This window comes from Bradysia coprophila, assembly GCF_014529535.1.
Source record: "Bradysia coprophila strain Holo2 chromosome X unlocalized genomic scaffold, BU_Bcop_v1 contig_130, whole genome shotgun sequence".
NCBI lineage: Eukaryota > Metazoa > Arthropoda > Insecta > Diptera > Sciaridae > Bradysia > Bradysia coprophila.
This window is the reverse complement of record NW_023503296.1, coordinates 1,853,407-1,880,482: the sequence shown is the minus strand read 5'-3', so window position 1 is coordinate 1,880,482 and position 27,076 is coordinate 1,853,407. Positions and strand designations below refer to the sequence as shown.

At 36.0% G+C, this 27,076-nt stretch overlaps 3 protein-coding genes and 1 long non-coding RNA gene across 9 annotated transcripts in view; 2 read left to right on the top strand and 2 right to left on the bottom strand.

Moving 5' to 3' along the window:
* Positions 1 to 2,300: 2,300 nt before the first annotated feature.
* On the top strand, positions 2,301 to 5,318 carry LOC119067909 (splicing factor 3A subunit 1). The gene is made up of 9 exons (XM_037171202.1): positions 2,301 to 2,490; positions 2,615 to 2,779; positions 2,850 to 3,027; positions 3,095 to 3,420; positions 3,484 to 3,723; positions 3,796 to 4,130; positions 4,192 to 4,425; positions 4,486 to 4,717; positions 4,793 to 5,318. The coding sequence occupies exons 1-9, from the start codon at positions 2,382 to 2,384 to the stop codon at positions 5,239 to 5,241; spliced, it is 2,268 nt and encodes a 755-aa protein (XP_037027097.1). The 5' UTR covers positions 2,301 to 2,381; the 3' UTR covers positions 5,242 to 5,318.
* A 2,450-nt stretch (positions 5,319 to 7,768) lies between these two features.
* Positions 7,769 to 27,076, top strand: part of LOC119067910 (autophagy-related protein 16) — a 33,998-nt gene continuing 14,690 nt past the window's right edge. For 3 of the 6 annotated variants that reach the window (XM_037171207.1, XM_037171204.1, XM_037171209.1), the window contains exons 1-7: positions 7,769 to 7,984; positions 8,291 to 8,564; positions 8,638 to 8,800; positions 11,621 to 11,709; positions 16,979 to 17,174; positions 17,251 to 17,356; positions 17,423 to 17,565. In XM_037171207.1, coding sequence (XP_037027102.1) covers positions 7,885 to 7,984; positions 8,291 to 8,564; positions 8,638 to 8,800; positions 11,621 to 11,709; positions 16,979 to 17,174; positions 17,251 to 17,356; positions 17,423 to 17,565 — 1,071 coding nt within the window. In that variant the 5' untranslated portion in view covers positions 7,769 to 7,884. Of the gene's footprint in view, positions 7,985 to 8,290; positions 8,565 to 8,637; positions 8,801 to 11,620; positions 11,710 to 16,957; positions 17,175 to 17,250; positions 17,357 to 17,422; positions 17,566 to 27,076 lie in introns of all 6 variants that reach the window. The other 3 variants (XM_037171205.1, XM_037171203.1, XM_037171208.1) reach the window with 1 other exon arrangement.
* Positions 9,565 to 10,027, bottom strand: LOC119067911. The gene is made up of 2 exons (XR_005086063.1): positions 9,837 to 10,027; positions 9,565 to 9,778 (listed from the first exon to the last, which is right to left on the bottom strand). It is a non-coding gene; the product is annotated as an uncharacterized LOC119067911 (long non-coding RNA).
* The window catches only part of LOC119067908, a 103,849-nt gene continuing 98,770 nt past the window's right edge, over positions 21,998 to 27,076 (bottom strand). The window contains exons 7-12 of the mRNA XM_037171200.1: positions 25,923 to 26,017; positions 25,630 to 25,786; positions 25,154 to 25,238; positions 22,964 to 23,813; positions 22,705 to 22,890; positions 21,998 to 22,567 (exon numbers count right to left, since the gene is read on the bottom strand). Of these exons, the coding sequence (XP_037027095.1) occupies positions 22,353 to 22,567; positions 22,705 to 22,890; positions 22,964 to 23,813; positions 25,154 to 25,238; positions 25,630 to 25,786; positions 25,923 to 26,017 (1,588 nt within the window). The 3' untranslated portion in view covers positions 21,998 to 22,352. The remainder of the gene's footprint in view (positions 22,568 to 22,704; positions 22,891 to 22,963; positions 23,814 to 25,153; positions 25,239 to 25,629; positions 25,787 to 25,922; positions 26,018 to 27,076) is intronic.

Here is a 27,076-nt window from a genome sequence, read left to right as displayed (position 1 = left end):
ATTTGGAATACTTTAATTCAGTACTTCACACTTCAGTAATTTAGTAATGAGGGGCAGATATCTCGACGATTTTTTACTGATTGTGAATGGTTTTCCCAGGATTTTCAGAGGATTTTTTACTAATTGTGAATGGATTTTAAGGATTTTCTTTCGTAAAATTCTGAAGGATTTTCTTTTAACAAAGGATTTTCGATGAATATTTTCCCTTCGGTACTAAAGTTACTGTAAATTAAATTAGTGCAGATTTTGCCTTATTCGACTTTCGCAAAAGGAGATATTTTGGAAGTTTGATAAAACACAACTTTTTCGGGGCAGTTCTGTAATCAATTTTTGTGTAATGCAAAGTGAACTTAAGGAACGAAAATATAATTTGTTTCACGAATTATCCAGAAACATCCAGAAAAGTCGCAAATCTTTGTTAGGTTTAGTATCGACACTTTCAACCTTTTAATTGGCACCAACGAGATGCTTCCACGAGTCATTAAACCTTATCAGATAAGCTGATTAGAGCTTTCAGTCCTAGAAGTTAGTCTTCGAAGTGTAGCTTATGATCCTAGTACTTTTAGTACCTTTGGATTTGTTTCCAAAGAAACCATAAGCGTCCATCATAATAGTAGGCCTTATCAGGAATCAATTGTTTCTTTAAATTTAATATTCAATGAATGTATACACAATGTATGGTCTAATATCAAAATTTGTATGGAGCTGCGAAGGAAATAGCGATTTCATATAAACAAACTCACCTTTTAAATGAAAATCATTGAGAGGTGAGTTTTTTTATATGAAATCGATATTTCCTCCGGCTTGTCCATTCATTGTTAATATTAACAAAACTAATTTAGAAAAGCCCGAATTTTTGATAACGTGGATAAAGTATATCGTTTGGCAGTGAGCAATGCACTTCGAGCATAAGTGATCATGGTTGCCAGCTGCAGAAATTACCCTATTTTACATGAAAATACCTCGAGAAATTTCAGTAAGAACAGTGTACGTATTCGGTTAAAAACTTTATCTGCACATATTTCAGTGTGGATGAATTCTAAACCCAATAAGACCCTATTCGGCTCAATAGTACGTGTGATTACCTTTCTAATGACACCCCACACGACCCTGTACGGCTCGTGTAACTGGAGCAATTTTTGTAAGAAAATTGCAACTTTTCGGTTTTTGCTCACCTTTGACCAGCCACACAAACTTCGAAGAATTTTTTTGAAAGTGGTTTTGGCCACTAGGGTCGAAGTCCTTTCTAGGCACATATAAAAAATTCCAATAGAAAATGCGTCCGATTTCGGTAGGCTGTTTTTCAAAAGAATCCCTCACTACATAGCACAACACTTACTTATATGACCCTCTGATGGTCCGTTGTCAAAGCGTAACGTTAAAAATATCGAATGTCCGATCGGTTGCTAGGAATCTCGCGCCGCGTCATTCACAATAATTCTCATTTTGACACATTTTGTATAAGGAAGATGTCACTTTGTGAGTTATTGTGAATGACGCGGCGCGAGATTCCCTAACACCTGTCCGATCTACTATGCCAGTAAACTCCGCCCTACCTACTCCCATTGGCGTAGTCACCAGTATTTGCTTCCGTAGTTTCTTTATTCACTTATTTTGCTTACCTCTGTCATTTCTCCAGATACTCGTTATGGAGCTAATTGGAGAAATAAGAAATTTATAATATGACGGTACATTTAAATGTCCATCACCCACCATGCTCTGTCTTAATTTGTAAAGGCGTGTGCGCTGTTTTTTTTAATACTATTAGAAGCAGTGTCACTCTACTACAACTATTTATCAGCACTCTCTCTCTCTCTCTCTCTCTCTCTCTCTCTCTTAAGTCTTAGACACTCGCCTTGTGACCTTCCGGAAATCGTCATTTTGGACTTGCACCTATACGACAAGAGTTTTGTAGCTTTACAACTGCAATCCATTCTCTACCAATTGCCATCAGATGTTTACCTTCTCACCTCGTTGCCTGGTTGCCCCAGGTTCCATTGTATCAAATGCTACGGATAAAAATTTTAAAAAAATGGTAGAACGTTGTTAATCAGTCGGAGCTGATTAATATTATCCAAAATATATCATGATGTCCTCAACACCATATTGCGTTTCTAACGTTAGCATCTCAAAATTTGAAATTGAATTTTCGAATTAAAGCTTACACAGATCTCATACTCAACTAATTTGAATTTCGCGACGCGTTCAGCTTCTACCTGCATATGGATAGATGGCACCATATTGATCGTATTCCTGCAATTTTTGAAAACATATGCTAGAGGCGCTGCATCCAGCGAATGTATTTTTGTCTGCCATATTTGTCATTTACGTTTTGATTAACATTGTATTATTGTGTTTTCCGAACAAAAAGTGTATCCAATATGCCGTCTATAGTTGAAGATGGACTGGATAATGAAATCGAAGCACCAGAACCACCAACACTATCCGGACCAATCATCGGCATTATTTATCCACCACCAGAAGTGCGAAGTGAGTTTAACCTAGAAACTTTTTTAATCGTTTAGCGGTTTCGATTGAGCAATCCAATAAATTCATTCAGTGAAATTGTGTACAGTGCCCCAAAATGTAAACAAAAATTCTTTTCAATTCGTAGATATTGTTGACAAAACTGCATCGTTCGTTGCAAGAAATGGACCTGAATTCGAGGCAAGAATTCGACAAAATGAACTTGGTAATCCAAAATTCAACTTCTTAAATGCCGGTGATCCATATCATGCGTACTATCAGCATAAAGTTAACGAATTTCGCGACGGAAAAGGTAAATTGTTTTCGACTAAACTCTAGAGACTGGGAAACTAACCAAAGTCCGTCTGTTCAACGTTTCATAGCTACTGATGCTGTGTCCAATCTACCTGCTGGTATTCAAAAACTTCAAGTATCCACAGCAGCCCATTTGAAACAGCAAGAACTGTTGAAACAGGTCTCGGAACAACAATTCGTCCCAAAGGAACCGCCACCAGAATTCGAATTCATTGCTGATCCTCCATCGATTTCCGCATTGGATCTGTGAGTCTTGACCAGATGTGTCCAATTGACTGTTTTCTCTTACCGTATTTCTCCATCATTTCATCAGAGACATCGTCAAATTGACAGCACAATTCGTTGCTCGTAATGGACGGCAATTTTTAACAAATTTGATGAACCGCGAACAGAGGAACTATCAGTTTGACTTTCTGCGCCCTCAGCATTCCTTGTTCCAATATTTCACCAAGCTGCTGGAACAATACACGAAAATCTTGATTCCACCGAAAGATTTAATGGCCAGGTTAAAAGTGGAAAGTGCGCAGGGCAAAACAAGTTCAAACCTAGTCTTGGAGCAAGTCAAATATCGATCGAATTGGCAGAAACATCAGGAAGCTCAACGACGAAGGGAAGAGGAAAAAGTGGAAAGAGAACGAGGTAAAAATTGGCTGTGCGAACAGTTTCCGGAGATCTTTTGCTAACTTCAATTTCAACCAACAGTTGCCTACGCTCAGATCGATTGGCACGACTTTGTAGTGGTTGAGGCTGTCGATTATCAACCGTACGAAACGGGAAATTTCCCTCCGCCAACAAATCCAGACGAGGTCGGTGCTCGTGTTTTGATGGAAGAACGATTGGTGGAAGACGATGGCGATATTGAAATGCAAATTGAATCTGATGACGATTCACTGCCGGATGACAATACAATGATCAAGTTGTCGCATATGGAGAATCGTATTGGTAAGGTCTTTTGTAGTACCACATAGCATGTCGTCTGAATGTAAAAATCAACCTCGGTTGTCTTTGGTATAGGAATGGCTGCTATGCAATCGAAAAGAGACAATACCCAGGTTCAAGATATGGACGAGGCTTCCAGTGACGATGAACCGCAAGAGTCAAACAAAATTCAACCAGCTTCGTTGGCACCGCCGACTCACGACAAAGTTGTTATTAAGAAGTATGATCCGAAGCAGGCACAGAAACCTGCACCCAAACCCACACAGACCGATGAATATCTCATATCTCCGATTACCGGAGAACGGATCCCAGCATCGAAAGTGGCCGAACATATGCGAATTGGTCTGTTGGATCCGCGCTGGGTTGAGCAAAGAGATAAGCACACGGTCGACAAACTGAATCAAGACAATGTGAGTTGTTGCCTGTTGTAGCTTTTGTTTCTAGGCTAAAAATGTGTTTGTTCCTGAATAGGTCTATGCCGTCGGAACTGCGATCGAGGCAAGTTTGAAACAGTTGGCTGAACGACGTACTGATATTTTCGGTGTTGGTGACGAAGAAACGGTTATCGGCAAGAAATTGGGTGAAGAGGAAACTAAGAAAGACGAAAGAGTCACTTGGGATGGTCATACTTCGAGTGTGGCATTAGTGGCTGCTGCAGCAAGAGCAAACATAACCTTAGAGGATCAAATTCACCAAATTCACAAGGTTTGTTGAACCCCAGACTTAGTCGGTCAAGATTGTTTACCATTTTTCATTAATCCTTAGGTGAAAGGTCTCATACCCGATGAAGATTTAGAGAAAATTGGACCAAAACCTGCTGGCGGTGCGAGCAATAATCCGACATCAAGCAAACCAGCTCTGCAACCGATCGTCATGTCTCAAGCTCAAATCATTGTGCCACCGAAGCCACCACAAATGGTCCCGGCACAACAAATGCCACAACATCATCAACCACCGCCAGTGATGATGATGCAAATGCGTCCACCGCCAATGATGCGTAAGTCAATTGCAGTACACTTATCAAATTATTGATCGGTCATCGTAAACGCAATTATTCCTTTTACGAAATTAGCACCACCATTCCCGATGGGCTACTTACCAGGAATGCCACCGCAAGGTAATCCCATTGCACCAGCACCGCCCGTAATGGAGCAACCAATGCCCATCGATGACGAGCCTCCAAACAAGAAGCTTCGTGGCGAGGACAATCTCTTGCCGGAGGACCAATTCTTGGCAATGCACAATGGACCGGTGACACTGCAGGTTCAAATTCCATCCGCATCTGATAAACCGGAATGGCGGCTTAATGGGCAAACGGTTGCCATAACATTGTCATTGACGGACACGGTGACCACGCTGAAACAGAAATTGCAAGACGAAACTGGCATGGTACCAGCTAAACAGAAAATTTCCTACGATGGAATGTTCTTCAAGGACAGCAACAGTATCGCATTCTATAATCTACTGAGTGGGACAACGGTTCATTTGCAGATCAAAGAACGTGGTGGAAGGAAGAAATAGTTTATCTGATGTCGTTGGCCTGTCGATTTTTGTAATCAATTTTTTTTCTCTTGCTAATGAAGTCGTAGAATTTTTGATATCTTTCCTTTCCATTACGATAAAACTAACGCAAAAACCCCTAAGAATGACTGGCGAAAAAAAGCTGATACAAATCGGAATTCCACTTTATTGCAAGATTTCAGAATTTCAGTCCCACGGTGGGGCTGAACAAAACTTAAATAAGGTCGCGATACCACCTCTGATTTTTCTTCATGTTCTTATTGATTGACTAGACTTAACCGACTACAGATACACGTAATCATTGTAAGAAATGCTTCAAATAACTTAAACCACTTATTTATGAAGAATGGATAACAATTCCACTCATCCTAAAGTAACGGGCACTTGACGATAGATGATAAATTGAAAATTTTGTAATAGAGTGACCTTGTTGCAGAAATGTCGTAACAGATATTTGTTGTGAGGCTGATATGACAAGTTTTGGTATCGTTGTAAAGCTTATAGTCTACCTGTGTATTACAGAGGAGTTCAATTCTCGTCGAGGATGATGAAAATACACCTTTTCAAATATTGTACAATTCAGACAAATTTTTGTAAAATCCATTCTCGGCGTTTAATAGAGCATTTTGCCATTCAAAGAGTTTCTTCATCTTGGACTTATCACCATTTCAAAATGGCGAATTTTCGACTTAAGCTGGCTGTAGCTACGTGGTCAGGTTGTCGATGGAAGCCATTTCAACTTGAATCAGCTTAAAGAATCTGTCCATCTATCCGTTACGATAACAATCTGTATTCAAATTGACTCGTTGGTCACGCACGGCCATAAGAGCCGGTTCTCCGAAACGGCTGGATGGATCCGCGAACTGAATGTGGTTCCTTATAGTACTCGAGTCCCTCAATAAGAACATGAAGAAAAATCAGAAGTGGTGTCGCAACACTATCTAAGTTTTGTTCAACCCCACCGTGATCCTATTCGGATGACGATTCAATTCAACTTATTGAATTCAGCTCATAGTCCGGAACGTTGTGTCAATTCGCTCGCCTTACGTTTTTCGAATTTTTTCCTTTTTGTGATGGAGCATGAAAAACTTGTGAAACGCAATTTTGTCTGAAAAATGGAAAATTCTCCGGCTTTATATGAAAAAATTCAAAGTCAAATATCTCCCTTTTTTATTGAAAGCTTGAGTACGAACAATTCGATGTCAAAGCACTTTTTTAATCAACAGTGCAACATGCAATACATTAGTGTAACATCCCTTCCTGGTCGTATTCCCAGCTCTAGAATCTGAGAATTTTACTCATTTTTATCAGACTTTTCTCGTTCTTTATTGGATATTTGTCATTCTTACTCAACAACCAAAAGATCTTTAGGCTCACCCTAAAAGACATAGATTCTTGCTTTATAACCAACCCTAAAGAATTCTTTAGTCTCTTCTTAATGATAATCAAATGAGTTTATGAAAAGAAGATTTTAAAGGAGGAACAGAACGCGATTTTGGTTGTAAACATTCCTACAAAAATTACTATTATGATAGACAAAAGTTACGCTACCAACATCGCACTTCAAAAGTGGTACTCTGAACAGGGTACTGAAACTTGACAGTGTGTCACACAACTGTGAAGCAATGTAAAATCCATCGATATAATATACTGTAGATAATGAGACACGAAGAACGAAATTCCGGAAATATAGCACACATACAAGTGCAAAAAATACGAATCACAACACAAAACGAAGAGAAAAAGGAAATTGAGAAATGCAAAGTTTCAATTATTTTCAAATATTTGTATGACATTATTTCGCGCGCTTTCTCAAAACGTAAGTTACGTTACACATCCATCCATGTGATCTTTCCGCATAAAGTTACTTTGACACTACTCATCTACCCTATTATATCGATGGTAAAAACCATTGTCTCATACAGAATAGTACTCTATTTGGAAGCTGTCGACTATGATTATGTCGACTATTTGCTTGAAGTTCGTTGACGCTACATTTGAATTGGATCCATTTTCATGTTGTACCACTTTCTCATATCGTTTGTCTTTCACTCCTGGTCTTTCCTCCGTTACTGTCGATAATCACCTTTTAAGTACGATGCGAAATACCTTGCAATGCAACATAGTGCTTTTTGGAATATTGTTTGTATATAGATAGCGCTGTGCTCGCTTCAAAAAAAATATGCTTCACTGGGAGTATAATAAAATTGTTGCTTTTTTGAATTCAGTCCGAATCCGAAATCAAAAGTACGATTCGATTAGGGAATACCTAATGGACACAATTTGAATTAAAGACATTGTGTTGCAAAATGTTTGTTTTGACTTACATATTTCTGAAAAAAAAAAGACTCATTCCAGCTTCTGAAAGCGTCTTAAAATAAAAAATGTTATCTTAAAAACAGGTAACAAACATCCCTTACCGATAATCACCGATATGAATACATACCGATAACAAACAGTTTATACAAGAAAAACCAACCTGACAAAACTAAAAACCTCCAAAATCTGGTACTTTTCGTACCAGTGTGTTTATAATACACTGATGTCATCGATGTCTGCAGTTTTTCAATATTGACAGTAAATGTTTATCGTTTTACCAATTGAATCAAATTGTTGTCTTTGGATTTATTAAATTTTTGTACAATGGGCAGAGATGAGCCCCTGTGGCGTAAAACAATTGTCGATCGTCTAATTGATAGAAATAAACGAACAACATCATCGTTCACCGAAATCATCACACAAAGTAAGTTCTAACCTAAAATTCATACAAGTTTATTGTGTCTTGATAACATAAATTATTGAAATCGTCGATATGTTATCACTTCCGATGAAATGTAGCAGCTACAAATGATTAGGCTACGATTAGATTCACTAATAACCATTTGGATGAATCCTTGTCTGACTTGCCTTTAGCGACAGTTTTTTTTTTGTCTGCTGATACGCCTCAACCAAGTTAATGTAAACAAAACAATAGACTTTCGTCGTTGTGCAATACACACATTTGGTATTCATTAAGTTCAGAATTTTAATTTTATTTCTTCTGTCGCAGACAATCGACTGTACGACGCATCCAATCAATTGAAAAGTGATAATCTTAAGCTCTCAGTGGAAAATGAGCAATTACGTAGTGGTGGTTCAGTGGCATCTGCTTCCGGAAATAATTCAAATTTGGCAAAAATCCAGGCGCTTGAAAAACGATTAATGAGCCAACAGGAAGAACTAACTGAATTGCACAAGCGTAAGGGCGAAAATGCACAGATGATTGTAGATCTTAATATAAAATTAGAAAAGCAGAACAAAACAATGAACGATAAAGATGTAAGGTATGTATCGTTGGCTGAAAAGGGCATGACAATACACGGCTGTACAACGGAATTTGGTTTATGTCATTTCCAGGATAGCTGAACAATTGTCAACAAATAATAGTTTAAAAGCAGAAGTTCAGATGCTGACTACAAGTATACAAGAACTGAAGGGACTGAACTCCTGCCTGAGAGACGAACACACAGCATTGCAATTAGCGTTTGCTTCTTTAGAAGATAAACTACGAAAAGTGCAAGTAAGTATAAAATTTCAAATTGGCGGTACAATCGACCCAATCTGCTACCCTTACATTAATCTTACATCGCGCAGTCTGTAATTTGAATGTGAATTTTGTAAAAACCGAACTCTAGCCATTGTTCGATGTCGTCTGCTCTATTTTAATATATCCGTCTTGGTGCATCAACGGCACGTGACGAGTGTTGACGTCCATTCACGGAATTATACTCGAAGGAGTCACAAAAAAGTGTACAGGGTGGGACTTTCGAATGTTCTCCAATAAATGTTTGAAAGACTTGATGGCGTGCAGAATTCCCACCGAAATGTTGCCTCGCGTTCCAGGTAACTGAAGTGTCTTCGATACGCCTAACGCGCCTGATTGTCATCTCATAAGGGTTCTTTTTGGTATGTTGGTCAACAGGTGACTCAGTGGAATATTTAGCGGGTTGTGAAGATTGTCTTTCTGGGATAGTTGATTTTCAGTGCTCCCGCTGAGACTGAATTTTGTACAATGTTTTCAGCTTCGCTCGAAAAAAAAATCACACCGTCCCACCGAAATTAGAGTTCGAAATAGATTGATCAGAGAACGTTCAGATCAGGTCAGGTAGTCTTAGACCAAATAACCTGACCTCATGTGAGTCGTTTGCCATTTAAGGGTAGCCTGCAATTTTCATGTATATTTTTCAAGTCAAATCAGATCCATTTCAGTGCAGCCTCAAGTAAACTTGACCCGATTTAAGCCTCAAACCGGAATGGAAATGTCTGATTAATTGACATAGCAAATATATCACGGATTTCTCATTTGTTTTATCATTGCTATCATCGACAGTTATTCATCATTAGCATAATCTCTATTTTTGTTGTTGTTGTACATATCTTTATCAACAACCATCATATAATATACCCCACATCATTATGTCAAGTGGCCTTTTTGCACGTTGTTGTTCTATTTGATGAATACGTATAATTTTCCCGATTGGTATTCTGTCTCATTTCACTGAAATTGTAATCAAATATTAGTATTTGGATAATGGCCAAGAGCATGTTACTATTACAAACTCGAAAATGAATTACACTACATTGCATTCGATAATGGAGAGTGAGAAAAGAGAGGGTACGCGATGATGAGACTGAATATTCGAAATTATTTATCGTAACAGTGGGAATTATTAGTCAGTGGGTGAATGGTATCGTCGGTGTATTGTTTGAGGATTATTGTGTTTTTGATTATCATTTGGTTTACCATATTCTCATTTTTGGTGACAATCAGAACCGATGTTCTTACTATTAGGGATTGTTTGACATTGCTAGTACTGAACTCAATATTTTGTTAGATTACATAGTGATAAGGCGCCACTTGTTGATTTTCTGTCGATTTTCTTTTCTGATTTGTGAAGAGTCTCTTCAAGTAGTGTTGTGGTAGTGAATCGCTAAATTGTGTTCATTAACAGTCGTTCTGTAAATACACCCTTGGACTAGTGGTATGATTTTCATATATTATCTAGTCAAGGACTCCCGATCCGTTTCCCCGGAACAGCTGACACGACTATCTTTAAAAGTAAATTTCTCGATTCACCAAATTCAAAGCAAAGGTCTGAAGTGGCTACCAATTAGAATGTCCGGCTTAGGAACGGACGTAAATTCTACTCGAAAGAGACGGTAATATGGGGAGTAAAAAATGCCAAGGGTGTATCTTGACTTGCCAGATTAACCCATATGGCCTTACCGAAACAATTGAACACTCGTCGGTTTCAGCTGAAGTCAGCTCATCTGAATCTATTAATCACGTGTGTGGGACTTTTTATGTGAAAAAACTGAATCGTAAATAGATGTTATTCGTGTGGTGGCATACATTTAAGATATTTACAAAATGTTCACTCGACCGCTGTCATGAGACAGTTTGTTCTAGGTATTAAAAGATAGAAGAGAACTTCTTGGGAAACGGAAAATCTACAGAAACTTTGAAGCTAGGAAATATTGCGAAATGGTTCGGAATGTTGAACTACCCTACTAAAAATTTGATTTTGAAATTGTTAGTCTCAGAATTGACGGTGAAATGAAAATTTATTTTCCGTACCTGGATTGAACCGCCACGAACTTAGTTTAGCTATTTATTTCAGCGCAGAGACCACAACCTTTTTAGTCAGGACCCTGTTGTAATACATAGGCTTCGACTAAAGAACACATAATCGTTATCTTTGTTGTAAACGTGTTTAGATATCACCTGTGTAATTATACAGTCGCGTGAGCTCCACGCATAACGGATGTCAATATCTAATGTTAATTTTCCATTTGTTTTCAATAATTTTCACAAAAATTGTGCTTCTATTTCAGTGGAAATGTAAAAATTGTAAAAAAATGTTTTCGATCGAAAATTTTTGCACTAAAAATGAAAATGTACGCAAATACGTTTGCTAGATGCTGGCCGTGTGTATATAATGCGACAATAAAATTTCCGAAAAGTTTCCCATTTAATTTCACGGTTGTTTATTTTCATATTCTGCAGCTTCTTAGTCGCAAATCAAATTAATTTCAATTTTGAATGTTTTGTTTATTGCATTTTCTTGCTCTGTTGTGTATATACATTTTGAGTCATTCAAATCACTAAATTCGATAGAAACGCTGTGGTGTTTGGGGAACTGTAATTTCGACTTTTGGGAAAAACGTGCGGTTTTTGGAAAAATGTTTAAAAAGATTCACATTCGAAATCCATTGTCAGCGGATAGGGGAAAGGCTGCAGACGATGTCAGCAAAAAAGTATAGAAGTTCTACATTCACAATTGCAGCCAGAAATTCAAAGAAATTCTTATTTCAATTTTCTTTTCGATTTCCATTTCAGGACGAAAATAGGACCCTCATCGACCGCCTAATGAAGTACAAGATTAAAGACGCGGAAAAGATGAACGATGAGAATGAGAGTTTTCTAAAGTAAGTAGAATGCATGGCGTTTCGTTAATTTTATCAAGTTAAATTTTGTATTCGCTACCACATTCTTCATTTGTTTCATTAGCTTTTTGTGTGTTTCGTTTTTCGGGATTTTAGCGTCAATAATTTGTACACATTGTGAGTAATCTTATGTTTTAAATTATTTATTTTTGCAATACTTTAGTCGCTTTATTATTATCTATAATGGTGCTCTAGTCGCATATATTTTGATCGAAGAAAAATGAAGAGCTTACCTAGCCTATGCAGTAAGAAAATTTAAACCTGAGCTTTCGAGAACTACACTCTCCACTGGAGAGTCTCCAGCGAGAATTTAAACTTTTTTTTTTCAAAATAAATCATTTCAAGAATTGCTACTTATGCCGATGAGTGTTTAAAAGTGCATAGCCAAACAAAATAGGGTTCGCTGCCGAAGTCAATTCTTAAAAATTATTTTTTGTGACGCCTTCACTCAAACAATAATGCATTAAAGTGTGAAAATTCAGTGGTGTTAAGGGTAAATTCTCGGAGATTTGTTATAATTCGCTTAATAAATTTCGAATCAATCACTGGCTACCTAAAGACGGTTCGGGCGATAGCGCTTTAGTCGTCAGTTTATAAATACAATTTTCTGTACTAGAATCGTTGGGGTGCCAAGACCTCAAGGTTGCATCGGGATTTATCCGATCCACTCATGTGGCCTTCAATAGGTTGTGTATGGAGTTGTCTATTTGAATAAACATCAGTAGAGAAAGATTTGGCGCAGAAAGCGCTACTGTCTATGTGTGACAGTGTTGAACGAGAAAAGAAATGAAAACATTTTTAGGAGTCCATCTTTTTGTTGTGAAAAGCGTAAAGTAGAAGTCGGAATGAAGTTAAATTCTCAAGCGTTATTCTTCGAAGAAAAAACTCCTTTCATGGTGAGCTGGAGAATAACACCGGATTATATAAAAACCTATTGTCAGTCAGAGGCTATTTTCGTGAAATTACGTAAATTACCACAAATGCCATCAGGGAAAGGATTGGAAAGGATTGCCATGGGGTGTTGCTATATCTTTTCGTCAGGTTCAGATTACGTGAAATTTCGTAAAAGAAAAAATTTTCGTTAACATTTTTCTTCATTTTCTGTGGAATCGAACATACCAAAGCTGCAATAATTAGCACACTGCCATATATTGTGTTATAGTACAGATAACAACGAAATATTACAGGAAGTGTTCGAAAGGGTCAGAGGTGGCTGTATGTTGTTGTTCTCATGCCAATTTTAATTCGGATTCTCGTTTTTAGACCCGTACGAAGTACTGGGGTCTTATAGGTTTACGCATACGTTTGTAACACGTCGAATTGGACTCCCTGAGTAAGGGGAAACCTATTGTGGTTGTCTAGAGATGCCAAATCCGCGAAAAAAAATGTCCGTCTGTCTGTCCGTCTGTCTGTCTGCACGATAACTTGAGTAAAACGCATCCGATTTTGAAAATTCTTTTTTTTCCCGTTTGGTAATGTCAAAAGACAGGCTAAGGTCGAAGATGAGTGATTTTGGATCGACCCCTCCCGAGCTGTGGCCCAATAAGTGCTTTACGGTTTTTCGAAGATATCTCCGGACATTTAAACGTTAAACTTGTAAGTGATACGTTAAATAAAAGGTATTTACAATACCGATCGACAAAAAAAAAGTTTATGGAAATCGGATGACCGACTCGTGAGTTAGACCCCTTGGTGTGGAACAGGCACAGGGCGGCAAGCTGTCGAAAATATTATTAGCAGTCACTGGCAAGTGTTTTCACTTTACTAAAATCATAAATCAAAGTGTCCTTTTCAATTGAATAAGATCAAGTAGACATCGAAAAGGCCTATAAATACGGCGAATTTATATGAAAAAGATTCAGAATAAACACAACTACTGAACGGGCAACATGCTCTAAGTAACGAGTTTCATTCTCAAAGTAGATGTACTGGCACATGCGTGTTGGGGAGAATATCCCTCCAGTACAAGTAGAACCATCGATGCAGCGGCCGACCGACGAATTAAGAAGAATTTGTTAAAATTCTTGACATTTGTTAAAATTCTTGACAGCAAGCAGTTTTTGCTTGTAGGTCGGCCACATTTGAACATATTTCGTCTGTTTTAGCTTTATTAGATAGGTATTGAAAAAAAATGTATGAAATTATGTTCTCCGGAGCGTGAGCTAGGTCTCTTGGAGTGAGCTCTTATCTGGCTACTCGGAAGTACAGTGAACGTGGTGTATTTTGACAATATCTCGAGTAAATTTTGACCGAATTTCATGAATTTTTTTTTGTTTGAAAGGTATTAACGAATGTAAAGCGTCTGTACTATTTCCGGTCTCCTAACAAAATGGCTGCCGGCGGCCATATTGTATTTTATTAAAAGTGATATATCTTGGGAAAAATGGTACTTAGAGAGTTTCTGTTAACATGGAAATAATTTGTTATGTGTGTGGGGTGTTTCAGGGATTTTATATATGGACATCTATATATACCTATATACAGCTATATTGAGCTATATACAGGCATATAGAGCTATATAATAGCATATATTCCTCTGTGAAATGTGTATTTATAGTGAAATATAGGTAAATAAAGCGATATATAGCTGTTTAAATAGGAATTTATGAAATTTGTCTTCGTACGGGGCTGTCTATATTGCCTCCGGCAATTTATTTGTATATGATAACAAGGCAAAGAGTGGATAATGTAAGTGATTTTAAAGGCTTTTGACACGAATAGGTGTTTCGTACGGGTCGGCGTTAGCTATGTTTTAGATTATGCGTCGAATAAGGAAATGAATTCAATTTAAAATTCTGAATGGAATAAATTCAGTGATGGATTTCTGTGATATCTTCAGAGATACTTGAGCTCTTGTAGTTTTTAATGGCGTAGAATATTTAAAGCTTAAACTGTGCATCAATATGCTTAAATTAGTAGTAGTAGTCTAGTAGTATACGTTGATTAGACTTTTTTTAAGATTTTTTTTGCATTTTTCCAGTTTTATTCAGTAAACTATCAATCACCATTTTATACCCACAATTTATGAATTGACTGGGACGAGTTACGTCACCACATTACAAGCTTATAAGCGTTTTATGTGTGCATTAGAAACCAATCTGGCCTGCATTTTACTTCGAGTGCTATCGAGACCGAAATTTGTGGGAATTTAATTTGAAATTGTTGTTAGGTCTCACATTCTTGGGCGGCTTTAATTTTCTTAGTTGGATGCTACAGGCCAACCATTCTTCGGAATGCTCCGAAAGTGGATTAATCCATACGAAATGCTTCAATTTTGCTTTAAACCTTGAAATTAAAATTTTTAAAAGGAGACGGCAGGGAAATTTAGACATGAATTTGTGTCAGCTGTTTTTCAGCCTATTTACACAAACAACGTGTTTAAATGCGATTTTTGTAACTATTTCACCCGTATAAACAAGAAAAATACTTTCGTTTGTATGAGTACCAAAATAGTATGTTGTGTTACAAGTATTGTAATGTTGATTTTTTCAGCACTAGACCCAAGTTTTCCTTACGAGCGGAGCGAGTAAGGAAAATTGGGTCGTGTGCTGAAAAAATCTCATTACAATACGTGTAACACATCATGCTTTGTGCCAACCGAGAATTGAAATAGACAAATGCACAAAAATTCAGAATTTTCATTGTAAACAATCACTCTTCGAATTTGATCGATCACGTTGCTTTGCATTTTTTTAAAACGAATGCTGTAATAACTCATACGAATTTCATTTCAACACTATTCAACACAAAAAGATTTTGTGCCACCGAGAATTGAAATACGACGGATTTCAATATCGATAACTAGATTGAAATGTCCAAAATTACAACACCCGTTTTCATGGCTTATTACAACACTCAAACCAGTGTTGAAATGAAATTCGTATGAGTTATTACAGCATTCGTTTTAAAAAAATGCAAAGCAACGTGATCGATCAAATTCGAAGAGTGATTGTTTACAATGAAAATTCTGAATTTTTGTGCATTTGTCTATTTCAATTCTCGGTTGGCACAAAGCATGATGTGTTACACGTATTGTAATGAGATTTTTTCAGCACACGACCCAATTTTCCTTACTCGCTCCGCTCGTAAGGAAAACTTGGGTCTAGTGCTGAAAAAATCAACATTACAATACTTGTAACACAACATACTATTTCAACCTCAGCGTACTATTGACAAATACTGCATAAACGCCAAATTCCAAGTGCATCTAACTTTTCGATGCTTCGTTTCTGAAAAAATCTCCTGTCAGACACAAAACCCTTCAATACTTTGAAAATACGATAACTTTCATTAATAGAAACAGCTGGCTTTGCTCCAGCTAGTCAATATTTAGTACAGGCTCTCTAGCAAACAAACTCTCAGCTCACTGTGTCAAATTCACACCTTATTTCTTTGTATTCTACAAACACTATTCTACATGTTGACTGACTACGCTGTAATGTACATGCAAATTCCAAAGGCTACTTGATTCTTTCACCACCTTAATAAAAGTATTTTGGTTGCTAGGAAGGGTATTGTACAGGCTCTTGTTTCAGAAAAAATTTCTCCGTTCGCCAAAAATGTACTGAAAAAGTCAATTTTCGAAAAAGAAATTTTGTTCCACATCTTTCCATTCCCAATCACAGGGCCTAATATTTGAGAATTGATTCTCAAAAAATTGCCTAAAATGACCGAAAATTTTGTGAATCTTTTTGTGAATCTTTGATAATTTTAGAAAATCTTGGTGAATCAGTTCTCAAATATTAGGCCTTGCCCAATCATGAATGATAACTGAAAAGTTCGAAAAACGTAGAGCGGATTGACACAAGGGACCCGAGTAATGATACCGTTTGTGTAGCGAGTACCAACCGATGAATGCAGATCGTATTACAATATATAGATCATTTGAGGTGAAACCACCTTTTGCTATATGGAAATTATAATAACCGTCACACTGTCACTGGACATCAAAGCGTCACGCTTATTTTGATAACAGTAGATTCTCCAATGATTGTAGGAATTCTATTTTTCTATTATTTACAAAGATCATTCTTACCCTGATTTCGTGATATATGACACAAGAATGAATGTTGGCCCAATTTGACTTTAATTATTTTTTTTGTCCGTTGTAATGGAAAATGGGACATGACAAAAGGCGAAATGAAAATATTTATATAAAAGGCATATCCATACAAGTACTAACCTCCTGTTAACTGGACACTTGTACAAAAAACCTACATCTGAGACAAAGATTTGGTTCGTACTTTTTCAGAAAACGATCGGACAAAATGCGCAAAGAATTAGAAGAAGCTGCCCGCGAAGGAAACAGCATGCGATCGGGCAGTCCACTTTCGTTTCCATTAGGCGCCGACGGTGGAATGGGAAGCTTGACTGATTTAAGTGGAACTGGTGCGAAAGCTGCCGGTTTCTACAGCGATACAGTGCCAAGCTGTGTTCATATGAAATTTGTAAGTCTTGTGCCATTCAATTTGTTTTAAGAAAATGACTCTAGCAAAACTGAGCCCATAAACTGATTTCGTTCAGGACGCACATGATGGAGAAGTCAATGCAGTTCGATGGAGTCCTGTCGAACGATTAGTTGCAACTGGCGGTGCTGATAGAAAAGTCAAATTGTGGGATGTCGGAAAAGGTTGGTGTTGTGGTGTTGTGGAACATAGGAATTGCGAATGAAAACATTTCGTTCGATTGTTTACAGCAATAATGGAACCCCGAGGTACTTTGGTCGGGAGTAATGCTGCAATTAATTCCGTGGATTTCGACTCTACTGGATCGATGATCTTAGCTACCTCTAATGACTATGCTAGTAGAGTATGGACAGTATGTGATCATCGACTAAGGGTGAGTGAAATGTTAAAAGTTTGTGTTTGTTGCCAACAATTACCGATAAAATACATTTACATCACCAACACACACTCGCATTGCTTTATTATTAATGTTTTATTGAAGCCACCAAAAAACGGATTTTTTTGTTTTGTTTTGTTTTATTTACCCTAAACTATACGACCAGCAATTTGTTTACACAAAATAGTTTTAGTTTCATATCATAAAAAAGCCGCAGTCGTTTTCCAATTATTTCATCAATCAGTACAGTTGAATTTTGCTTTCACTCTCTGGACATTCGATTATACAGAACCAAGCAATTTCGTAATTTCGTCTGTACAATCAAAAATTACGAGAATGTGATTGGTGCAGCAATTCTGTTTAATATGTCAACGTGAAACAGAGTCTTTACTCTTTAGGCTCGTATGACGTAAACATTGGAATTTCTCGTCGTGGGGAAAGGGTTTCTATAGCGAGGTGCGGTATATGTATGTGCCAAATTAGAGTCCGGTTATATCATTATTTACTACAGTACAATAACAGTTATACTAAGAAGACAAATAATGAAAAGTAGTAACCATAACTTGAAAGATCTTAAGAGCCATATTGAAAAAGTTATGAAAATTGATTCAATGGATATGAGTATGAAGTGAATGAGACCTGTTGTTGAATGATCGCACGTCGAACACAATAATTGGAAATTCTTCAAAGAAACGTTAAGATTGAAGAATATACTTCGGAAACAATCTTACCACTAAATTATGAATTATTTTTAACAGAAGAAACTTCATCCTTTATCTGATAAGGCAAAAACACCCACGAGTAGGAGACTATAAAACGAAAAATGTTTTTGTGTTGGGCGCTTGAAAGCTTACGAAAGGACAACCTATGAATGTTAAGTTTTAACATTATTCACCTTAATACTTTCTTGTGGCTTTGTATTTCTTTCGTTAAGATAAGCTTTCTTGGTGTGATTTAAAACACATAGCACATACATACGTGCATACATCTATAAACAATTGGAAGATTTTTGATGTCTGACATACGAGTGTTAGTGCAACGAAAATATTCAATTTTCTGTTTGACAGTTCTTCTACGAAAAGTACTATTTCCCGTCCTGGTACTTCCTGGTAGCGATTTTCACGTAGCTATCATTACCAAAATGAAAAATGAGAAGCCTGAGGGCACAACTTTATTGAACGAGTAGTTTAGATGAATTTTTTATTATTTTTTGAAAACAGAGTGTTCAAGTGAGAGAGATGGCGAAACGACAACCTATTAAACCATCTCGGGGTCTGCTGTCAGATTCTTTTGAATTATCGATGACAGCAGACCCTGAGTTGATTTTCCATCTCGCTCTTCTTAAACACCGTATAGTTTTCGTAAATCCGCTATGAATTTACAGCCCATTATTTCCTAAAGTAAGCATACGTCCATTATATGCCTTCTTTCTAAAAAAGTTGTGTGGATTAGACTTTGAAAGATGATTTGTTTATCATTTGTGTGTGCCCATTCTATTTATATGTCATCATGTCTTGAAAAATCTAGAATGTGGAGTACCAGGTACTTTCCGGTCCTGTTGCGATTTATAATGAGTGTTGATTATAGATTTGGAATCAATTTCATTATTCCTTTCAAATTTTTATTTTCCAATTTCATCTTTCCCACTGCAGGTTCATAAAAATGAAACGGACAACGAAAATTATCGATCAAACAATAAACTTTTCATCCGTGCGGCGTGAATGGCCTTATTTTCTCCATTCAAATGCGGTGAGAAAATGGCGTTTTGTTGACGCTCTCTCTGATGACAGTTCAGATGAGAAATGCTTTATTTTCTTACCTCTTGTGTTCATGTATTCTAGCTGTAACTGTCACCAATTGATGTGTTTGTTTTGTGGATAATAACGGTTATCGACGCCGCGCACGGGTGAAAAATAATCTGTTCGCCTCGGGAAGAAATCGGAAAATCAAAACTCGAGCTCTTGTTGGAAAACTAGTCATTCATACTTCTTTGTGCCGAGGTACGTGGTGCCATGCTCTCTTCGACTTTATCTTTCTGTTTATCTCGCACTTCAATTTTGATCACATGTTGAGGTGAAGAATGTTTTCGGAATCTATGTTCTGTAAATCGTCCATTTCTCTCTTTTGGTACATTGTTGATGAAGATTCATTAATCCAAGGACAGCTAACTAACATTCTGAAAGCACTAAATTTGCTTTCGCTAAATCTCGCCAAGAATACACCAGCTGATTTCACTCCTATGCATGAAACAAGCCCATGAGGTTCTCACATTGCTCGTGCGCATGTCTCGTCAGTACAACGAAACTTACATAGAAATACAAACTACCAGGTGAAGCATGTTCAGAATTTGTTTGTTTTGAATAAGATTGCCTTCAGTAGTATCACTCCTCGCCATCACTTCGGTTAGAAATTATTTATCTGCTCGGAGTGGTATCGCAAAAAGACCATTTTTTCTATTTTATTATTATCTTTATTTTTCATTATAAAAAAATTGCCATGCAGCAAAATTGTTTTTCGTTTTTCCAGTGTTGTGTATAATGCTATTGTAGGTAATAATTTAATTAAAATGAAAAATTATTTCGAAAGAAAAATGCGAATTTTGTTTATTTTTTTTCTTCGCCTTTTCCCTCCATCATACGCTTAATTGTCTAGTGTTATTGTTAATTGGGAATAATTTTATTAATTAAAAAAGAAGTTTCTAAGAATAAAATTAAAATTATTTATTGCAAAATTCCATCGAACATTACTGGATTGTCAATTGTGTGTGTGGAAATAATTACGAAATTAAGGAAAATTTTAAAGATTTTTTTTATAAATTCTTAATTCCAAGATTGATTGATTACTAAGTTATTGATCGAATTAATCTTATTTTTCCGGTAATTTATTATACGACAATTTCCGTTGGCAAATGACAATCACGGAAAAAAGGACAAATGCATATAGGTTGTGTTCAAAAAATGATATTTTAAAATAATTTACTCAAAAATATATTTAAAATATATTTCTTCTCATCTCAAAAAAAAGAATCATCCACACACAAAAAACCCATTCATTCCTATCAAGGTAAAGTATCAAAAGAAATTATTCAAAATCCAGTGTGTCTTCAAATAATTTACTTTCAAAATTCGTACGATATCCATTCACGCATCCGCTCATTTAACGTTTGTTTTATATACAGTCGTCCTTTTTTCCAATTTTCGTGTTTTTTTTTTCTTTTCTATTTTCCATTTCGTTTTCATTAATATTATCGTCCTTAATGTTTAATAAAAACTAAAATTAGTTTCGTTGTATATTTTACGTTTTTCTTCTTAAATTTCTCATTTTATTATTTTTGAAAATAAGTTGCCGGCACCAAAAGCATTTTTAAAATTTTATTTTCGTTTTTCCATTTTTATTTTACTTTTCACATCTAAATGTAATGCCTCCGGCTTAAATAAATATCTGATCAGCAAATTTTCCTCCAAGTCATCATTCTTTAGATTCTGTAGGTGTGTTAATTCGCTGTCGTGAAGGTCTTTTATTCAAAAATTTTTTTTCCTGATTTCTGGTGGGTTTTAACCACTAGCCAGATTTGTACCAATAATTTCAAAAATCCACTAAATTTCAATTTATTTTTTTCGAATTTTTTATGAAATTGTCACCCGGCTGTACCAATGATTCTTTTATCACTAGCACAATTTTCACGCCAAAAATTTTATCATCAAAATAAAAAAATTCTAAAATTCTTTTCAGAGTTTTAAGGCTCTTCTACACCCCAAATTTGCGTTTTTTAATTTTAATATAAACCTTCAACGAACCTACGCCTCTCTAGACTTTTAAAATAATTTGCTGATCACGTGTTTATTCTCTAAATTCCAATTAAGCCGATTCGCATTACAATTTAAAATTTCGAATGTGAAAATGAATGTGGATCCGAAGAACGAATTCCATCTCGGTAAAAAAAAATTATCTTTTTCTGTGTTTGTGCATAAAATTATGTTTTGCGTCTCAAAATCCGATTAATAAATTAAACAAAAAAAAACTCATAGAAATGACAAAAAAACAAAAAAATAAATTAAATTAATCTACGATTCGTAAAATTATTTGCAAAATATCAGTCGTGTGGGTTGAATTAATTGATAATAAAAGAAAAATAATAAAAAAAATTGAATTAAATCGAAGAAAAGGAAAATGAAAATCTGTAGCGCGGTGTCCTCTCAACAAAATAAAAAAAAAACATTAAACGACTAATAGCAAATTCATCCAGTATCGGATTTGCCTAACGATTTTTTCAAAAATGATCAAAATCCAAGAGATTCTTGTTGAGTATACGTTTCGTTTTCATTCATTTTTTTGTTTTGTTTCTTTCTAAAGACAATTATGATTTAAATCTAATAAGAGAAGAGTGTCTTGAACCACAACTTAAGACTTTTAACAAATATCCTAAGAAAATTGTATAAACTGATTCACTGTCACAAAAATTAAAATGAGCTGCGGTCGTCTGTTAACGCACGGACGATGCCTTAATCTATTATACGAGAAACTAAACAAAAGAAATGCACGTAAAAATCTACTAAAATTTCAAAATTACTTATTGCAACCGTTTACTTAAAGTAAAAAAGAACAAAATGGAAATTGATATTAATTAATTGTAAGCCTTTTTTTCATCGTGTCTCTCGTTGATTTCCTTCTATTCAAAAATTGAGTTCTATCGAGTTTTCTTTTATCATTTTCTTCTTCTGTCGTCGTTTTGCTTTTTCGTCGTGTATGCGTGGTTATCAAAATTTGTTGTTCGTTTCTACTCCCTAAAACTGGCGTCCATGTCGGCTGGCAAATGAATGATCGTATAGTTTGCTAAGTGAATCGGTTCGACTTCCGGGTAATGTTGGTGTTGGTACCGATGACCCGTATGTGGCATTGTCGATCGAACGTTGTTTTCGGCGACGTTGGTATAGGAATGTCCAAATGGCTATGACGGCCAACTGAGCTAGTAGGAACACTGTACCGGCGACAATGAGGCCTAAATAGTTTGAAATTGTTGTTAGAGATCAGAAAATCACTATTGCCGAACGTTTTAGCATTCGTTTTTTGTAACTCTTAAAAAATGGACTACGGATCTTCTACACTAATTTCTAATAAAAACAAAATCACACAAACCTAGTCCGTTAACACAGAAACCAGTCACTTCTGGAGCATAGAATACAGTTTCGCTTGTAGTTGTTGTCTTAGGTTTGGCCGACTGTTGCTTCTCAAATCCAAACTTATCAGTAATTTGAATAGATTGTACAAGTAACATATCATCATGGCTGGCTTGCTTAGAGGTTTCTCGTCGGTATCTGCCTTCTATTTAATCGAAAAAAAAGAAGATTTTCTTAGTAATTCCTAATCGATTAGCATTGTGCGATCTATGACTAACCTGTAGCATTCACGTCTCGTCGTTTACGCCCGAATGAAATCAATGATCTCAATTCACCGCTAATATCTTCTTGATCGCACTGAACGGGTTCACAAGTAGGCATGCATGGAGTAACAAGAGCACGGAATTGCACAACTTCAGACGATGGAAATTTGAATGCGTCAAAGTGTGAAAGTAAAATCTTTCCGGAGATGGCGCTCTTGTAGATTGGTCCCATAATAAAGTGATCGGTTGGACATCCCTGTGAGTCAATCAATGTGATTTCGGCATTATCGGTACCATCCATAGCAACCAATTCGCGAACAAATATTTCGTAGGGACTTTGTTCATCCAAAATTTCGAAACGAAGTGCCAAGGGATCACCAACTTCAGCTGAGCGCATAACATCAGCACCACCATCCCGTCCGGTAATTTTCATGACAACATTCGGTGAATCGACAATAACTTCTTCCGATAGAGCTGGTTCAATGTCACCGGTCACACCCAGGTCAACTTCATTCGAAACAGTTTTGTTGGTCAAATCGTACTGGCATGTGACGGCCAATCCCAAATCGGACGATGTTACAATAGTATCGTGATGTTGGATGACCACGTCGTTCATGTATCGGCCCAAACCATTCTGACGTACGTTGCACTCAATGTCTTGATAACCCATACGCAATTCGAATTCCAATGAATTTTTCACATCAACAGCGCAAGATTTCGGTGATCCTTTAGCGTACACTTTGCCATCGAATAATTTTGATGTTCGGATCTTAGCTAACATATCACCGGCACGACATTCAATTGAAACGTTGTAGCAAGACGAAAGTTCATAGGTGGCAGCTTCGGGTACATCCAAATAGGGATCCTGAAACATTATTTTTGTTTGTTCGTTCATAAATTGATTTAAGATGGAGTGTACATTTAGGGATCGATGGAATTAATGAATTGTGAGAACCATTCATGCGGATGCAAAAATATATTTTCAAGACGCGGAAGACCAAACAAAAAATTGTTACAAGAAAATGTTTGCATCGAAAGAAGGTCTCTAACATTCGATGACATTCAATTGAACAACAGTAAAATGTTAATTCGTTTATTCAGATTCGGAATAATAACTAGCTGCTAACGACACGAGTATTACTTTCAGCAAATCTATGGTATAGCAGATTACAATGCCAGTAAATTAGTTTCAGTTCGAATGGTATAAAACTGTGATCGTAATTCTGTTGACCTATATTCTGTCTGTAAGCATATTTTGAAAAGATGTGAACAAAAAATGCCGATGAATTCTTGCATTGATCAGAAAATTCAGTTAAACTGAGCGTAATGTTCGAATATACGTGACAAAGTATTTCTCTTTTTTTTCGTTATGCCTTCTTTTACTTGCGTTTCTTCTGAAGACACAAATCTTCAAACCATATCATTGCACATCCCATTTAAAATTCTTTACACAAATTTCACGCCTTGTATACATTTTTAACTGCATGTGTCACAACTCATAAAATGTCTCATTTTACACATGGGATCCATGTCAAACCGAACATTTCATCCACAATTAATTTCTCATTTCAGATAAATGTTATAATTAAATTTGTTGTCGTTTGTTCGGATATATAATGTATAAGGCGAAAATGAAGCTGTATTTGATATACAAATCCGTAGCATTTCGTGCTTAGGGAAGCGTAAAATGACAAAAGACTTTTATTTGATGACAAACGACGACGGTGACAATTAAATTAAATTTTATCATTCGAGATCGGTGTGTAATTGAAGTGTAACTGTTTATTAGATTTAAAAATTGGATTGTAGATTTTTGATACCGAATCTTACGCCTTGTTGGACGCATGCTCATTTCCCACAACATTTTGAAATGTCAGAGCAGTTTTTTGTTCTTCTGGAAATTTGGTTGGAAGTTTCTTTTTGATAATAGTCAATTGGTCAGGGCCTAATATTTGCAAAGGAATTCTAAACTAAACTAAACAATTTAGGGAATTATAGCGAATTAGTGAATTCCTTCGCAAATATTAGGCTCTCGAATTGGTTAAGAGTTCGACTCAAATCCGTTTGAAAAAACGGTACGCTTTTCAAAATCGCGCATTGACAACCGAATCAATGGAATATTTAACATAAATATTCAAAAGAACCACAATGACCCAAGACATCGGAAAGAGAATAAAAATTTTAATTGCTTCTTCATGAACATACCTGAATATCGGCTAATGTAGCTCGGCTGTGATGACTTAAACGGCACACCATATCACCGGTATCCCCATAATCGTACGAATGACACCTATAAAGGATTATAAATTTAAAAAAAAAAAAAAAAAAACGGAACAGAAATAAAGAAAGAACAAAAATTCAAGTGGGTTTCAGCGCATGATGGTTAAACAACTAAAACAACGTATTTAACACCATTGCGAACAAAATGAAATTTTCAAATAAAAACGAAACCAATAAATTTTATTTTAAATAACGGTGTAATCATCGCCATCATCTCATTCAATTGGCAATGATGTACACAATTTTATCGTAACATTGGCTGTTTTTGGTGCAAAAATATAATAAAATAATAAATGCCCCGGATGATATATAATGAAAAGTTTTTTTTTTCTTCTTCTTCAACTCTCGAAATCAATTTACTCCGTACACAGGAATGTGTTTTTAAAATTAAAATCAATTACCTGTACGGTGAGTTAAGGCACAGCTCACGGCATTCATCAACGCTAGATACGTCTTGGTATACGGAATCAACGGTTTTCAATATTCTGCCAGACAATCGTTTAAATTCACATAATTTATTCGGCTCTTCAGCACAATTGTTTTCCAAGTAGTCAGAAGCTGTGTATGAAAATTGAAAAAATATTTTTTTTTATTAGCACAACGAGTTTCGGAGAAAATATTGTTCAGCATTTTATGAATTGAAATGTTTTGGACTTTAAAATTTATTTATTATGCAAAAAAAAACGGTATTCACCTTCATTTGGTTGGAATGAATTCGAACCGGCCAATGTAATACGATCCATTTCAGATAATTCACAGACTCCAGTTGATTTGTAGTAGTTTGCTGATCTGTAACAAGAAAGATGATTTTTTGTGAGCAATTTTTCGTGGTGTTATAATACTGTGAATGACATGACTATTGTGAAGGACCCAACATTTTTGGTGACACATTTTAATGGAATATCATTGGCGGACTAGGCTCTATTATTAACAAATTTATTTACAGAATTTACGTGTTACGGCATGTTTCGATTTCATTTACATAGCCTAATCACGTAAAGCATTGTACTTACGAGGTTCCAAGTTGTTATTCGACAAGTGGGGAATACCCCACTTATCAAATACACAACTTGGGACCTCGGAAGTAATATACTATTACTGAAAATTTCTGATAATCCAAAATGTACCGAATTTGATTTTCGATAAATTCATTAAATTTGAGGTCAATTTTGGTCAGTAGATTCGGTCAATAAATTTGTCAATAATAGGCACTCTTCGGAACTAATCTTTCCAGATGTGAAATATTTTTTGACACGATCAATGTCTGATGACTCTTTAAAGCCCCATTGATAACCACAAACGATCGTAAAGCATACTTTGTGTGAATGTTTATCTCTTGTAGTTGGTGTTGGTATGTCTGGCTTAATTAGCTTTTCAAATTAATGTTCGACACTTCGACACTTTAATTGGACATACGCTATACAGAAATGATTCTATATGTTGACTATATACAAAATGCAACTGGTTCGACCAAATTAACATTGTTGACCTAACATGTAATACTTAAGTAAGGAAGGAATTTTCAATTGACTTGTTATTTTGCAACATTTTCGATTCCGAATGTAATCTACGGAAGAATTTCACAGACAAAAAAAAACAATCTCTTTTTTGCTACTAAGTAATACATAAATCATTATTATAACACCATGACTGGGATGGCGAGAGGTAACATAGAAACAAAACAACAACAACATAAATTATTTGAAAAACGAAGAACATACATTTCAACATAATTGTAGGCTTCACGCAGATGAAAGATCAATTTTCTTTAATTAAATGTTGCAAATGATAAATAAACGGTGGGTTATACGGTGTACCATTTGTATTATATGTGTAGATAGATACGTA